Source organism: Toxorhynchites rutilus, chromosome 1 (genome assembly GCF_029784135.1).
Source record: "Toxorhynchites rutilus septentrionalis strain SRP chromosome 1, ASM2978413v1, whole genome shotgun sequence".
In the NCBI taxonomy this organism is placed as follows: Eukaryota; Metazoa; Arthropoda; class Insecta; order Diptera; family Culicidae; genus Toxorhynchites; species Toxorhynchites rutilus.
In genome coordinates, this window is record NC_073744.1 from 52,956,347 (window position 1) to 52,972,990 (window position 16,644).

At 38.9% G+C, this 16,644-nt stretch overlaps 1 protein-coding gene across 2 annotated transcripts in view; it reads left to right on the forward strand.

The window, feature by feature from the left end:
* The window catches only part of LOC129773439 (beta-alanyl-bioamine nonribosomal peptide synthetase ebony), a 126,887-nt gene that overhangs the window by 92,875 nt on the left and 17,368 nt on the right, over window positions 1–16,644 (forward strand). For both annotated transcript variants that reach the window (XM_055777111.1, XM_055777071.1), the window contains exon 3: window positions 7,933–8,189. In XM_055777111.1, coding sequence (XP_055633086.1) covers window positions 8,060–8,189 — 130 coding nt within the window. In that variant the 5' untranslated portion in view covers window positions 7,933–8,059. The remainder of the gene's footprint in view (window positions 1–7,932; window positions 8,190–16,644) is intronic.

A 16,644-nucleotide genomic window follows, 5' to 3' on the forward strand; every position in this document is an offset into this window, starting at 1 on the left:
TTTGCGAAGAGAATAGGTGAATGTTTTCTGTCTCAAATAAAGTGAGGCATAAACGGAGAATAGAAGGGTGAGTTTTATCTATGAATGAGTATTGTTGAACGAATTTCGATGCGATCACGCGCCATCACGCCGAGACTGAATTGTACTGAATTATCTGACCAAACATCAAGTAAATACCATCGAGCAAGGACCGTATTCAGCTGTTATAGTACCGTACGACTTTTTTTTTGGTTCCCCGAGTTGAAGTTGCCACTTCGTGGAAATAAATTTCAATCCATCGAGAAGATCACAGAGAATGCGACGAGGGAACTAAAGGCCATCCCTTCGTCGGCCTACCAGGGATGTATTCGCCTGACATTTGCCGTTCCGAATCATATTTTGGACGCTTAAGGCATATGATGCAGAAAACAGATCTAAACTTTATGCACAGGTATTATTTGGCAGATATTTTTAATAAATTAGTTCAATATGTTTTCAAGTTTTCTATTTTGGTACCTATTTGATTGAAAACATAATAAAATCATCGAATAAAATGATTTTCAAATGAAGCGAATAAGAATCAAACTTCGGACACTAAATCAAATTTCGGACAGATTGAATTCAAATTTCTGACACTTTATTTTGTAATTTTATGGACGAAAATTACATTACACTTGATTATATTTTATAGTCAACTGTGAAACACTTACCAAGCAATCACAGAAAACTGTTAACGATGATGAGAACTGATGAAACACGGGAGAAATTTAAATATTTATGAACGGGTAAATTCTACGTGCTCACGCAAAACAAACGTCAAACACAAACGATAATGAGTGGTGCTGTTGAATTTTTTTTCCTACTATGTGATAATTCAAATGTTATTCTCAAACGAAGTGATAGTGAAACCAAGGGATCACTCTAAAGAAGCAATTGTGATATTAAATTTATAGTTATATCATCAGTGCATGAAGCATTTCAAGTGGGTGATCGATATCAACAGAAAAATTAACTCTTTAGTAGAATTATACATATTACCCAATAAATTCCTCTCGGACGAATCAGACCCTTATTTTCAAATTGTTTAGGGTGCCCATTTCCATTTTAGAGTAATCCGCAAAATCACTTTTTCCACTTTTCCCTAAAAAGGCTATTTTAAAAAAAATCATAACTTTTGAACTACTTAACCGATTCAGATAATCGACATATCAAATTAAAGCCAATCAACAACTAGTTTTTTTACAATTGAAAAAAAAATTAAAACAAATAAGTTTTGATTCCATGAAATTCCAAATGGAATCGTCCTTAGGATGCAGATTTTAAAAACATGTATTTTTGATGCTAATGATAGTTTGCGTTCCGTTTGGGTTGGAGGGAATATGAGTTTTCCTCAGCAATTGGGAATTTTTTGAAATACTTTTGTCCGCTAGGGTGCCAATGAAAATCGTCATCTCAAATTTCAAAAAGTTACCCCATACAAAATGTTCACCACCCCGAAAAATCACCCTGTGCAAAACGTTAGCTCAATCGGACTTAAGAAAGAGCGGCGCAAAACGGTCGAAGTTTGAGCTTTACGAAAATCGAAAAATCACCTAACAGAAAATCTCGACGTTTCATGAAATTTTAAGACATTTGGCATCAAAAACAAAATTTAGAAAACGCCATTTTCATTGGGTGATTTTTCGATTTAAAAAAAAACTCAAACTTTGACCGTTTTGCGCCACTCACCCTTAAATCCGATTGAGCTGAAATTATGCATAGGGTGTTTTTCCGAGGTCATGAGCATTTTTTATGGGGCAACTTTTTGAAAATCTAAGGTAGATTTTCCTCCCATACATGCATTGCACCCTAATGTCTAAAAATTGACTTACAAAAAATGTTTTCATTAGCATTGTATGTTATTCGAGGTATCGAGTGAAATCCATGCTGTTTATGTCATTTTTGGAGAAGTGTGACTTTTTCCAAATTATTAGTATTTTAAGAACACTTGTTTATTTCATTTTTTCTCCATTTTTCTACTGATTTCTACGGAAATTATAACTTTACAACCACCTGAGCGGTTGTAGAGAAATTGTTGGAGTTTTCAAAACTGCGGTGCGACCATTATTTATTGAATTATTCATCATCAAATACGGAAGGGAAATTTTTCCTTCCAACATAAATATCTCTGTATTGAATAGTCCTTCACGATAGGAATCAAATGAAAACTTGTAGATAAGGTTAATTAGATTTGCTATTGACTTAGTTGGAAAAAAATGTGTTAGTCCACAAAGTCTTTTGTCACCGTTTTTTTTTTCTTTCTTCCCGATACCTACATCTACACACACCAAGGGAAAAAAAATTCGTAGAATATTCCAAAACTTGAAAGTTTAAGCCTCAAAATGATGTATCCACCATTCCATCTTCATGTGTTGATTTTTCACGAATTTACAGCATTACAAAAATCACCGAAAAATTTACACTTTGCACTCTGTTTCTTTAATTTTTTTGTCGAGTGGATTTCGATAGTTGGGATATATTCATTAGGGTGGCAGCGAAAATAGTCATGTCAAATTACAGAAACCAACCATGTACCAGGGTACGTTTATGAAAAGGTAGTCTGGACAGACTAGTGCATCAGTAACAGTGAGGCTGTGACGTGTTAGCTTTGCAAGTATCATGGAGCGGTGTAATGAATTTGTTTAAATAAGTTTATTTCTTTTGTATTTTAGCTTTTCTTCTAGTCAAAACCTAGGGGAAATTGTGGTTCGGTAATTCAGAGTTTAGCTTCCTGAAGCTCTCTGTAGCTCTCCGATACCTCCTACTGCAGTGCTTGAATTAAGCTTTTTTTTAAGAACTAGCAGAATTTTCTTTTCTTTAGAGATGTTGATAGTGCTGCTCCCGATTTCATTTGACGGAATATCCCTCTCGGGATAGTCATGTTTCGTCCCATTAGAAAACTGGACCAATTCCGCGGATGTTACGGATGATTTATGATTTCTTACTTTTGCTTGATGTCAATCAAGACCTTTCGACGAGCCGTCCGTTTTGATTTCCCGAGGCATGAGAATCGTTGGCCTTTCTGTAAGTAGGAAAAGCTAAAAATAAACATTTTTGTGTAATAATTGTAACTATTATATGGATTTGTTCAAATTTACCTGTTTGTACCAGTTTTCGACGATATTGTCCTTCCAAGCCATGTACACATGAAACAATCTGGACTGAAGTGAAGCGAGCAAATGTTCATGTTTTTAGTATTGCTGTTTAGGTCCTGTTCAAAGGATTGAATCCATTTCTTTCGAATAGAATGATCATTTGTGGGACATGTTTTCATATTTATCAATGGCATGAACGCTCGCACATCCGTGTGCCACACATCGAGCCATAGTGTTATCTGAAAATAGAAATATTTTATATATATATATATTCCTTGGCAGTCGGGCCGTCATAAAAAGACCACTTTAAAAACCAACACAGAAACAACACATCCTGGGTACTAGTTCCGTTATTTTAAATTTAATGGTTCACTCCTCTATCTGACGTATTATTGACATACTTTCAAATAAAATGTAGCAAAACACGTAATATTCGCAACAACAAAAAAAACACTTGTTATGAATTGCTTTGCGATCGCTGCTTTCCGTCAAAGCTAAGATGTCATAATTGAGAGTGTATAAGTGAATCGTGTCGGATACACTTCGAGTCCAGGATACCTTCTCATAAACGTACCCTGACCATGTACATTCTGTTTATTGGCCCAAACAATAATATGTGCAAAGTTTCAGCTCAATCGGACATGATTTAGGGGTGCCTCAAAGCTCTCAAAGTTTTGATTTCTTCATCCTCGAAAATCTTCCAAGGGGGAGTAAAGGAAATTTGGAAACTCGAAATTTTTTTCGATTCCAAATGACTTAAAAATGCATAAAACATATGGTGCTATCTCGAAAAAATCGACTTTTTGAGACTTAGCCTGAATGGTCAAAAAAATCAAAATTTTGAGTGCTTTGAGGCACCCCTAAATCATGTCCGATTGAGCTGAAATTTTGCACAGGTCATTTTTTCGGGCCAATAAACAAAATGTACACGGTTGCTTCTCAAAAATCGGTAATTATTTTTTTTCCATACCCTCATTGCATCTCAGTCCCAAAAGGTCGATTTTCGGCCAAATTTTTTTTTCGAAATGACACCAGATATCGATGTTTTATGCATTTTTAAGTTATTTGGCATCGAAAAAAAAATTTGATTTTCCAAATTTCCTTTTCGAAGATGAAAAAATCAAAACTATGAGCACTTTGAGGCACCCCTAAATCATGTCCGATTGGGCTGAAATTTTGCACATATCATTTTTTTGGGACATGAACATGGTCGGTTTCTGAAATTCGATGTTGAAAATTTTTCCATACATCCATTGCCACCCTAATATTCAGGTTCATATAATATAATAATGCGTACCCTCTAAATTTTGGATATGTTATGTAAAAAATCTCAGTTCTTTTAGAAAAATCACATAAAGGGTGTGTCACATCAAATTGCATCACGGAAAAAACGCTGTAGAAATTCGCCCAGTAGACCGATCCTTTTGAAAATTTTAGACAGTAAAATAAAAACTATTAAACAACTTTTGGCATTTTCTTTTTATTCATACTTCGAGCCCAAGCCCGTATGCTCGCACCTTCCTCTTTACCCCGTCCATAAGGTTCTGTACAACATCAGGTTGTAGTTTTTTTTGAACAGAAATCCATTTTCTCTTGAAGTCCGCCTCCGATTTGACAACTTTTGGGTTCTTCCGGAGGGCCTGCTTCATAATCGCCCAATATTTCTCTATTGGGCGAAGCTCCGGCGCGTTGGGCGGGTTCATTTCCTTTGGCACGAAGGTGACCCCGTTGGCTTCGTACCACTCCAACACGTCCTTTGAATAGTGGCACGAAGCGAGATCCGGCCAGAAGATGGTCGGGCCCTCGTGCTGCTTCAATAGTGGTAGTAAGCGCTTCTGTAGGCACTCCTTAAGGTAAACCTGCCCGTTTACCGTGCCGGTCATAACGAAGGGGGCGCTCCGCTTTCCGCAAGAGCAGATCGCTTGCCACACCATGTACTTTTTGGCAAACTTGGATAGTTTCTGCTTGCGAATCTCCTCCGGAACGCTGAATTTGTCCTCTGCGGAGAAGAACAACAGGCCCGGCAGCTGACGAAAGTCCGCTTTGACGTAGGTTTCGTCGTCCATTACCAGGCAATGCGGCTTCGTCAGCATTTCGGTGTACAGCTTCCGGGCTCGCGTCTTCCCCACCATGTTTTACCTTTCGTCGCGGTTAGGAGCCTTCTGAACCTTGTATGTACGCAGGCCCTCCCGCTGCTTGGTCCGCTGGGCGAATGAACTTAACAAATTCAGCTTATTGGCGACATCCCGGACCGAACTTCTCGGATCACGTCTAAACTGCTTAACTACGCGCTTGTGATCTTTTTCACTGACGGAGCATCCATTTTTGCCGTTCTTCACCTTCCGGTCGATGGTTAGGTTCTCGAAGTATCGTTTTAGTACTCTGCTGACCGTGGATTGGACGATTCCCAGCATCTTACCGATGTCCCGATGTGACAACTCCGGATTCTCGAAATGAGTGCACAGGATTAATTCACGACGCTCTTTTTCGTTCGACGACCTTTTTCCAAATTTACGAAAAATTGACAGTGAAGCATGGCCAACGTGATCTATACACTCTTATCTGATTATAAGCGAAAGCTGAAGATATAATTCCTAAAATTTAAATTTCTACAGCGTTTTTTCCGTGATGCTATTTGGTGTGTACCCTTTAAACACTTGTTGTCTTTTCAGGTCTGACACCTTGAAAACCACACAAAACTATTTTTTTAGAAGTTTTCACCCAAAAGTACGTATTTTGGGCGCCGTTTACCATTCTTACTAAATGTCCATTCGAACACCATTGAAATGTTGTAAAAATATTGACCTATATTTACAACATTTCATAGGTGTTTCAATAAATTTTCGAAGAAAAATGGTGAACACTTTAAAATTTTTAAAATATATATTTGTCGAAATCAACAAAAAATGGGAAAATGAAAAAAAAAACGAGTTTTCAAACTACCCTAATTCAGGATGGCGATATGAAAATAATTGTCTATTTTTTTCTGAAAGGAATGAACATAAACATGTTTTTGATAGTTTTTTTTTTTCAATCGAATTGATGTTGTACAGTGTTGTAATAACTGTGGACTCACCCTTTATTCGAAGATCGTTGTATCGTGTACCTCCATCGAGGTTTAATAAGTGAAAATAAGTGAAAAACGGGGAATTAGAATGTTTGTTGAATATTAAAACTTACTTGATTTATGAATAACCCTCCGATAACTACAATCCCGGTGGAATTTATCGAAGCGCTTCGATCAAATAGAATGCCTGCTTTCTAACAGAAACACTGAATATAATAAGTTGGAATCAGGTTACAAGTACTCGTAACTTTCCCTTTCCTTTCAATGGACAACTTGCGATCTTCGCGCAAGCAACTGCTACGGTCGCCGAGTTTAAGTTAAGTTGTCGATGGTTGTCGTGATCATCTACAGATATGAATCGAGGAAGATGTGGTGTGTGAGGACTTGAAGCTCGCGAAACTTCCGGAGGACCGGCTCCAAGGTATCAGACTCATTTCACACATCATTCAACTCTAGCTCTATTAGTGACTAGGTGTATGTGATGCAAATAGAAAACGAGGGTTATTAGGGCAACCATTTTATCTGTCGACCTGTGAGCCAATAAATGAATCATTAACCGCGGAAACGGTCGATTCTCATGAGGGCAGATATCCGACTAGAACCCGATAGCAAATGAATTGGAAAGATATAGCCCCGGAAATGCGAAAAACTCACTATGGACCCATTCTAACAGCGAAACGAAGGCAGACCTTACGTTTCAATTCTTCGATCGAACATGGTTCGCCATTTCCCGCAATCGAGTCGCCATCACACACACAATATTTCATCTCAACAAGTCCATTTTTCTACATAAATTAAATATATTACGTACAAGTGGAAACACCTCATAGATGGATCGAAAGTTGATTACCTTTAGACAGTTATAATTTTCATTGCAACTTCGCGGAACGCGTCGGTGTATCTCAGTCGACATCCAGTAACAAAGCTAAACTTACTGATGAATAGAGTATTATCCATGGAGAAACTTTGTCTTCTCACCATCGTGCTGCTGGTACCGATTCATTTACTATTTGGCTTTGAACTCAAATCAGACATTTTGGATGTATTTCGGGTGGCATGTTCTACGATAAGCGTGATGCTAACTTAACTACTGGACTCACTGCTACACAAATGCAAAATTACTTGACCACAAGACACACTTTCTCATGTGATTCATAATTTAGAGCACCAGCCTATGACTGAAAGCCTCTGTGATAATTGAGAAAAAGAATTATAAATTAGATTATAGATTATATATATTACAGTAATTATCATGTTAGTCGACCATTCATTGACGACGTTTCATTGCCAGCGTTATATTTGTACCTACTGATTAATTATTGAAACTGGCCATCTATTATGGCAGTATTTACCTGAAGGCGTGCCCCAGTAATGTAAATACGAGGTGTTCGAGGAAATATCATCTAATATCATTTATTCTAACGGTGAAACGATACAAGCCCCACATTTTAACTTAACGAATATGGTACCGATATCAGTTTGATGTAAGTTGAACAAGGTTCACCTTCTTCCGAATTTATGTTCATGTTTACAGAAAGCTTCAACAGTTCAATCGAAAACATTTTATGGGTGTGTCGAACGTTGTTGACCTTCAAACGGACATAATTTTAATTGGCACTTCGATAATTGTCGCCTTTCAATCGACATGCAATAGTGAAATTGAATCTACCAACGCACTAATCGATGTAAAATGATTTCACTGATTAAATTAAAAGCAAATCATACTAATCGACCATTTGTTACCTTCCCCAGGTGGCACTTCACTGCTAGCAGGATCATAAACTCAACTTTGTTAGAGAGCTGAGGGTCGACAACCAGAAAGGAGAAAAAAGAGGCTTCCATCGTAAAAAGGTGCCAATAACGCCAACACTTCACCACCATGGGTACCTTGCCACAGCTGGCGATCATCAAGGGGCAACAGCGTGCCCTGACTCCGGCCCTGCTCCATCGGACCATCGAAACCAACGTCGACAAACAGTGCGGACTGAAAACGGCGCTCATATATAATGGTATGAAGTTTTTTCCGCACCAAGTATTATCAGGCTATAGCGAAATGCCCGTTCTACGGAAGTGTTCTTTATTGGGGTAGCTCCCTACAATCTTCTCCGTCACAGATGGTACTGACTTCACATAAATGAATTAGGAAAAAATAAGTCTCCAACACACAATTACGAAATTATTACATTTAGTTCGCTTGTTTATCACTTTGAATATTTTTTTAGGAATTCATTTTTAGTTGAATTTTTTTTTAGCCCTGACAATGGTAATAATGACAATGACAACAAATGACAATAAGAACTCATATCCTGCGGAACATACCATCACTCTGCCTCCAATGAAAGGTTGCTCCTCGATCATGGCCGAATTGGAATTTTTTGACAGTTTTTCTCTCAGTATTCTTCTTTTTCCTTTTTTTTATTTTTCTTCTTCGTTATCATTTTCTTCTTCAAGGTCAGCAGAGGATTTTTGCCGTCCCAACGTAGTAATCACTTTGATTAGTACTTAGTTTAGGTTTCTATGTCGAATAACATGCCTTGACTGTTCTCAGGATAGCAAGTTCAGGAATAAAGGTTGTAAATTACACTGAAAAAAAATATTTAAAAAAGTTAACATTCATTTTTCTTAAAACGTATTTTTTTAAAGTTATGAAAAAATATATAAATATCCCATACAATAAATAAAAAATCACCCATACATTGGAAGAAGGGGACTTGTACACAAAAAGAGTTTTTCAAAGAACATGACTCATTTGCTGTTACCAGAGAAACTTTTTTACTGTAGAGATGCCCATCTTCCGATGTATGAATGTCTTATTGGTTATTGTACGAACTATTCATATATTTAAGAATTTTTTGAAAAATACGTTTTTGAGAAAAATGAATTTTACTTTTTTTCTCATATAATTTTCTATTTTTTTTATATTCTTATATTGTTTAATGGAAGTTTATACAATTTCCTACATTTTCTGCTTTGACCAAAATTTTGTAGGCCTTATACAGTAATCGTTCGTTAACTGGTTCTGGTTTAACTGGTCTGCTGTTTAACTGGGCGAAGGAAAAGCAGAAATTCGTAAACAATCGACGCCATATTCAAATGGAAAATTTGCTGTGAGGGCCATTCGAATGTAATTTGAAATGTTATGAAAATTGGCATTATTTTCACATGACACAAAGCATATTTCATACATGTTGTCGCACTCAATGTGAAACTTCCATTGGAATCCTTTTGTTTATCCAATTTCATGATCAACGCGAATCAAACAATTCATTGGAGTTCCCCTCGATTTTATTTTATAAAACACGAATGTCGATAACTGGTCTTCCTGTTTCGCCCAATTAGTGAATGTTTACTGTAGTTTATTAGATTATTTTTTTGAAGAAATTTAAGAAAAAAAATTGCCTTTTTGAAAAACTGTTCTTATTTCTTTATGACTTATGAAATGGTCTCGTTCCGGCTGCCCGACGGTGTTGCGTAACCATAAAGTGAAAAGGAAGGCCGAGAGCAAGGTGTCGTGAGCCTTCAAGAGAGGAAGAAGCCGCTTTTGGAGATACTTTTCCAAAAACACCTGTCCATTCATGGTGCTTGCGGTAACGGAGTATGTTAAAAACATTCTTGGCGAACTTCGACATCTTCTGTGTCCGACGGTTCTCAAGACCATCTAACATATCCCTGGCAGTCACAGGTCTCCTGGAATCTAGTTGAAGTCCGCCTTCACATATGTCTCGTTATCCATTGCGCAGTAGTGTGGTTTCGTTAACTTCTAGTCGTATAACATCCGGGCGGGACTTTTCACGGCCATATTCTGTTTCTCATCACGGTGACTTCTGAACCATAAACGTACGTAGATATTCGCTTCCGATCAACAGTCAGACGATTTTCGAATCGTTTTATGATACCAGACAACGTGGAATTCGCGATTTTCAACTTTTTTTCCGGTTACACGATGCGACAGATCCTTATTCTCGAAGTACTCGTGCAGAACATTTTTCTGCTCACGCTGTTCGCACTGTTCTTTCGTCGTCATTTTTAAAAACTATTGCGCACCCGATGAAACCAACTCACACAGTGAAAATAATACACATTAAACTATGTCTACGCAAAATTTCAATTAATTTTACCCGACGGATCAAAAGTTGGAGCAATTTGAGAGTGGGCGGATATTAAACGGTACACCCGTTTAAAAAAAATCTAACTGTAGAGGAATCATTGTACTTGCACACATGTATAAAATGAGGGGTGTTCAAGACTTTTTTAATGGACACCCAAAATAAATACGTCAAATTTAAGTTGACCAAATTTAGTTCGATCCGCCCTATAGCAGTTGGAAGTTTGGAAATTTTGGTTTTTGTTCGTGAATTCTATACCATTATGAATCAGATTTAGTTGATTTAGTTGTTGCCTGAACTTCCAAAAATGCTATGGTTCAGGTTTTCCACATTGTACATTGTCTATGTCTCGGGAAATTCATCATTGCCGAAGCAAAAAAAGCTCATTATTCTATACGACATGTACAGCTTTGTAGTTTAGAAATAATCAAACATCAAAATAATTATGTTTCATAGATAAAATATACCTAGTATAACAAAACTTAAAATGACACACCGAGTTGACCCACAGTTGTCGATTGAAGGCGAAGATCATGTATTCATCAGTACTGAAACCGATGGGAAGCCAAATGCGATCGAACATCATCGAATGTCAGTTTTCAAGAAACATAAATACAACATGATAAAATCTTCTTCCACTCGTATCATATTTATGTTCCTATTTCAGCAGTGGATTTGATACTACGTTTGTTCAAGTGTAAGTTCCACAGCTTACCAATGAAACAATTGGTTCAGTGTTTTACTTATACAGGGTTTTCCAACTTTAAATTCCGAAAGTAAATTGAAATAAAACACACTTAGAATTCGAATTTCGATGAAATTTTTATTTCAAATTCAAGTTTGGTTTATGCCATTATGTGTGAAATACAACATCATTCAAATGTCCACCTAGGGCTTCCTTGCACACTTTGATCCGGAACAGGTAATTTTCGATGACTTTTCGGCACATATGGGGCAGTATCTCGGTCATAACTTCACGAATGTTGTCTTTCAAATGTTCAAGAGTTTGCGGAGAGTTGGCATAGACACGGTCTTTCGCATAACCCCACAAAAAAAAGTCTAGCGGGTTCAAATCGCATGATCTGGACGGCCAATTGACATCACCAAAACGCGAAATTATGCGTCCCTCAAATTTCGTTCGCTATATGGCCATGTTCGGTCGTGTTGTGTGGCACGTGGCGCCGTCCTGCTGAAACCACATGTCATCCGTATCCATATCTTCAATTTGTGGCAACAAAAAATCGGTTAACATGCGGCCATAGCGCTCACCATTCACAGTTACCGTCTCGCCGTCCTCATTTTCAAAGAAATACGGCCCGATGACTCCACCAGACCATAATGCGCACCAAACAGTGACTTTTTGCGGATGCAATGGCCTCTCAACAATCACGTGTGGATTTTCTGAGCCCCATATACGGAAATTTTGGGTGTTCACATAGCCACCGAGCTCGAAATGTGCCTCATCGCTGAAGAAAATTTGACGCAAAAATTCAGCATTTTGCTGCTGTTGTTCGTTCACCCAATCGACGTATGCCTGACGCATTCCATGGTCACCACGCTCTAATTTTTGTACCAATTGGACTTTATATGGATGTAGGTACAAGTCCAAATGCAAAATTCGCCACAATGATGTGTTTGACAAGCCCAATTGCTGAGCACGCCGTGGAATCGAAACATTCGGGTCATCCTCCACACTGGCAGCAACAGCAGCAATATTTTCGGCCGAACGCACATTACGATGATGCACAGGTTTCACAATATCCGCTACGGACCAGTTTGTTCGAATTTACGCACTACATTAGCGATTGTGTGCTCTGTAGGCCGTCCATGACGACCGAAATCCGTCCGTAATGCTCGAAAAACATTTGCCGGTTTTTCATCATTTTTATAGTATAATTTAACAAAATTAACACGTTGTGCGATGCTGAAACGATCCATATCGTAAAATGGCAGACATTCAACTAACAATATGACGCTTTGGTTGACAGCTATGTCAAACGGTTGTCAGCGCAGGGCTGTATACTTTCGGAAGCCCGAAATGGAAAACTCTGTATAATGCCACATTCGGACTTGTGATGAAATTTCTAGAATACTGAAGTTGTTCCACTTGTTTTGGTCCATAAAAGTTAACCGTGCGGTCAACTTTTTACGATATCTATCCATGATGAAAAAAAATGTGAACAAGAGATTCTGAGCCCTTGAAATCATGCAAAGCTTATCGTAGTGTAAGCACTCCATCAGGCCAATTAGAAATTCACAGAGGTACCTATTCGTACGAAAATGGAGAACACTGTTTATGACATCTAAACTTTCCGAAAGGTATCCATAATATTTCGCAGCACAACACTACAGGAAGGATGGCTTGGTACATCTTATATGGCGTTTTGCTAGCATGATTTTAATATGCATGCCCCTATAGCCGACTATTACGTTGCTCACTTGTCTCTTGTATTGCTCAAGTTGTATTGAATCATTTGGTTACTCGCTCAACTAAAGCTTTGGAAGGTAGGAACACCTGTGTGGACCAACATTGTTACCTTGTTAGGGAAAATTGTTCTATGATTCAAAACACGTTCCAGTGATATCTAAGAGCAGTCTCGTCGAACCAACCGAACCAGCCGCAATGAGGGCGCAAGTGGTTCAAACTTCCGCTGCAAATTAGTGGTAAGAGAAGCAATCAAATCTTCGCAGATTTCAAAACATTCGCGTGCACAAAAGCTTCAAACTCTCTCTCCAAACACAATGTATACAAAATTGAACCATTTCAATATGTCAGCCTCGATCTTTAGGATATTTTCCACAATCACGTTGATTTTCAGAATGTTTACTTTTTATTATATAATGTTATATGAAGAATCAATCGGGGGGTCTTCGTAGCCACTTGGTTACGCGTTCGCTTACTAAGCGATCGATCGTAGGTTCAAACTCAGGGCCCTCAATTTGACCATCTTTGTGTTGTTATAGAATAACTATGTCCACGCAACCATCATCAGCTATGGAGATCGATCCACGGTGGAACAAAGATCGATTCATCCATACAACTGCTCTGCTCTGCAAGAAACATCGGACTGCTGTTCTATAAATAACCCAACAATGATCAATATCAACTGTCTCCGCTGTCCGGTCTGCTGAACAATAGAAGAACAGATACTACTACAGTGTAATTTACCATAATGTAATGGAACAGAAAACCTAACGCCTAAATGGCTACTACTTCTACTGTGTAATTTACAATTTATAGAAACATAAACATATGTACATGCACACGATAAAAACCCGGCTCTGTTACAGATAAAATGCTAATGAGCCTGATAAATAAATAAATGGGATAAAAAAATATGAAGAATCAAAAAATAATAGAGGAATATTGTCTCCGTCAAAATTATACTCCAGTTCAAGGCAATTTTGCTATGAATCAAGCGTGACAAGAGTTGGAGGGGTTCTTTCTCCTGAATTACTTATAATGGGCAAACCTTGTGGAATTATCACAATTAAAACTAGTATATGTGACATCTGAAAAAAAAAATTATCATTAATGCGAGGGGATACCCAAATGTGATCAATTTGTCGATATGAGTCAAGCAGAAGTGTCTCAATAATTCTATAAAATGCTTAAAAACATAACATAAAAAGCATAACGTTTCCTTAAAAGCATACCCAACATACTTGTTTGTTTGCTATTATAACATTGGTTTCACGGGACCTGTGCATTTTCATCACTAAAACACAAAATTTCTAGCAAGCAAAATAATAAATCGGTACTCGTCGCCATCCGAAAAATTGGTTTTTGTTGGTTTTGTACACGCGCTGATATAGGTATACATGTCGAAACCCCCTAGACAATTTTCTCGGCCCGTTCCTGCATCATTGCTCCAGCCAAACGTAGATCTTCTGGAGACCTCATGACTGTTCCGAAGAGTAGCTCAAACCGACTGCGATCGATACTTCGTATTGTTGTGTAACGCGTATTGTTGATGTAACACTGTAATCAATGTACCGATTTTCTGGATTCTCGATCGACAACTTCGTCAACGCTGGAACGATGATTCCGTGGATTCCCTTCACCTGTCCATTTCCTACAGGAACACCAGTCGTTGTTAGCAGATGCTCAATTCCTTCTACTTCCCAATATTTCTGGAACGCTGATGGAAATGCTGCTCCCCGATCGGATATGAATTCCCAAAGGTAGCTTTCTGGATCTCCAACTTCTGCAGGACTTCTTCCAAAGTTGTAGATTTTACTGGATAAATCCATACAAATTTTGTGAATGCACCCATCGTAAAAAGATAGCGATACTGCTTTTTGGAGGCTACTAAAGACCAAAATGGTCAACACGATATGTTGATAACGGTAAGAGATCTTTAGGAATTATATGAAGAAAGATTTCCTTCTTTCCAGACTTTCGTGTTGCTGAAATGCAAGGAATGCGGCTTTTGGAAATTCTCTCCAGCTCGACTTCAAGATTGTCAATCCAGTACTCCCGTTGAATTAGTTCCTTCATTTTTCTTAAGCCGAAATACCCCTGCTCGTAAATCTACATCGCTCTACATCGCTGCCGGTACTACCAGGTGTTTTCCGTCGCCATGCTACCATGTCATGCTGTATAGAACTCCGTGATCCAGGAAGTAGTCGCCATAGTCACCGCTATCCAACACTGATTGTGCTCAGCTTTTCATTCGCTTGCTGACTCACTTTCACTTGGTCAACCACGTTATTCCACAGCAGGTGAACCGCTGGTGTTCGACTCAGTGCATCAACTTGCTTCATCCGAGCTCCTGGACGATGTTCAACGACGTAATTATATTCCTCCAGTAGAGGCGCCCAGTCAGCGATTTACGGTGATTTCTTTTTCTCCAACGTCGTCTTGAAGGCAGAACAATCGGTGACAATTTTGCATGGGATTCCCAGCAGATAAACCCTTAACTTGTTCAAAGCCGCGACGATAGCAAGAGCCTCCAGCTCGTTACTTGGGTAATTTTCTTCCGCTGTAGTAGTCTTTCTGCCGAAATAGTAGATCTGATGGAATTTATCACCGACCGGTCTCTTCTGTAATAAAATGGCTCCGTAAAATGGCTCCTGCCTCACTGGCATCCGTGTGGAGTTCTTTAGTTGCTTGGGGATGATATAGTGTTGAGTTTGGTCGGGAACACAGTGCCTGCTTTAACTGCTCAACTGCTGCCTTCTACTCCAGTCCGAATCCGAAATGTGCATCCTTTATCAGCAAACCCGTGAGTAGCTTTACCTTGAGCAAACTTCCGGACGAATCCAGTTAAACCTAGAAACCGTTGGATCTCCTTGAAATTCTTAGGATCGTGGAAGTTCTTCACAGCTGCTATTTTGTCCTTCGTTGGCCTTATCTCCGCTTCTTCAATTTCGTATCCCAGATATTTGATCTTCCGTTTCAGATACTTGCACTTCTGTCACTTGATTCTTAGGCCGTGACGTTCCGCTACACCAAGCACCAATTTTAGTTTCTCCAACGCTTCCTTGTCGTCCTTCGCTGGAATCAGTAAGTCGTCGATGTAAACTAGCCCTCGGAATATGTTATTTATGTACCGTTGGAACAGGGTCGGTGATATACTCAATCCAAACGGCGATGCCAAAAACTTGTATTGGCCATAGGGTGGATATTTCTGACTAACTTCGTCCACTGAAACGTGGAAAAATCCATTTTCAAATACAGGTTTGTGAAAACTCTCGCTCCTTGTAGTTCATGTATAACGTCCTCAATCAACGGAACTAAGAAATGGTCGCGAATGACAACCTTGTCCAGACGCCTATAATCGACGCATAACCTTCTGGTGCTGTCCTTTTTGAACGGTTTTGTTAAGGGCCAGAACAATCGGACTGCTAAATTCAGAGGAGCTCGGTTAGATTACCCCTCCTTCTAACCCCTTAGCAATCTCCTTCTGTACGATCTCCTTTTCTAACGACGCTAATCGTCGAGGTAGCTGCTGAATTAGTGTCTCATTCTTCAGGAATATTTTCAATTCTCAACCTTTGGGATGAACTTGGAGTCACTGGTAGAAACTGTTGCATCTCTATTGACAAGTTTCACCCCAACAGCATCCTCATTTGCAAATCCGTCACCGGCAATACACTGAAACTCAGCACACAATCTTCCTCAACACCAGCATTGAAGAACGAAGAGCAGTGACCATCAGTTCCGATAGACGAAGTTGAAAGGTTCCTTTCAACGGGGGGGAGGAATACCAGTTCCGAGAACAACAAGCAGAGCTGTCCCGAGGAATCCAATCCAGCGTTCCAGCGACGTAACTCCCAAAGTACTGATACAGCCACTCAGTGTGTGCAAGTCCTGTTTTCCGTTTTCGTTTACCGCTAATCCTAGCTTCTCCTG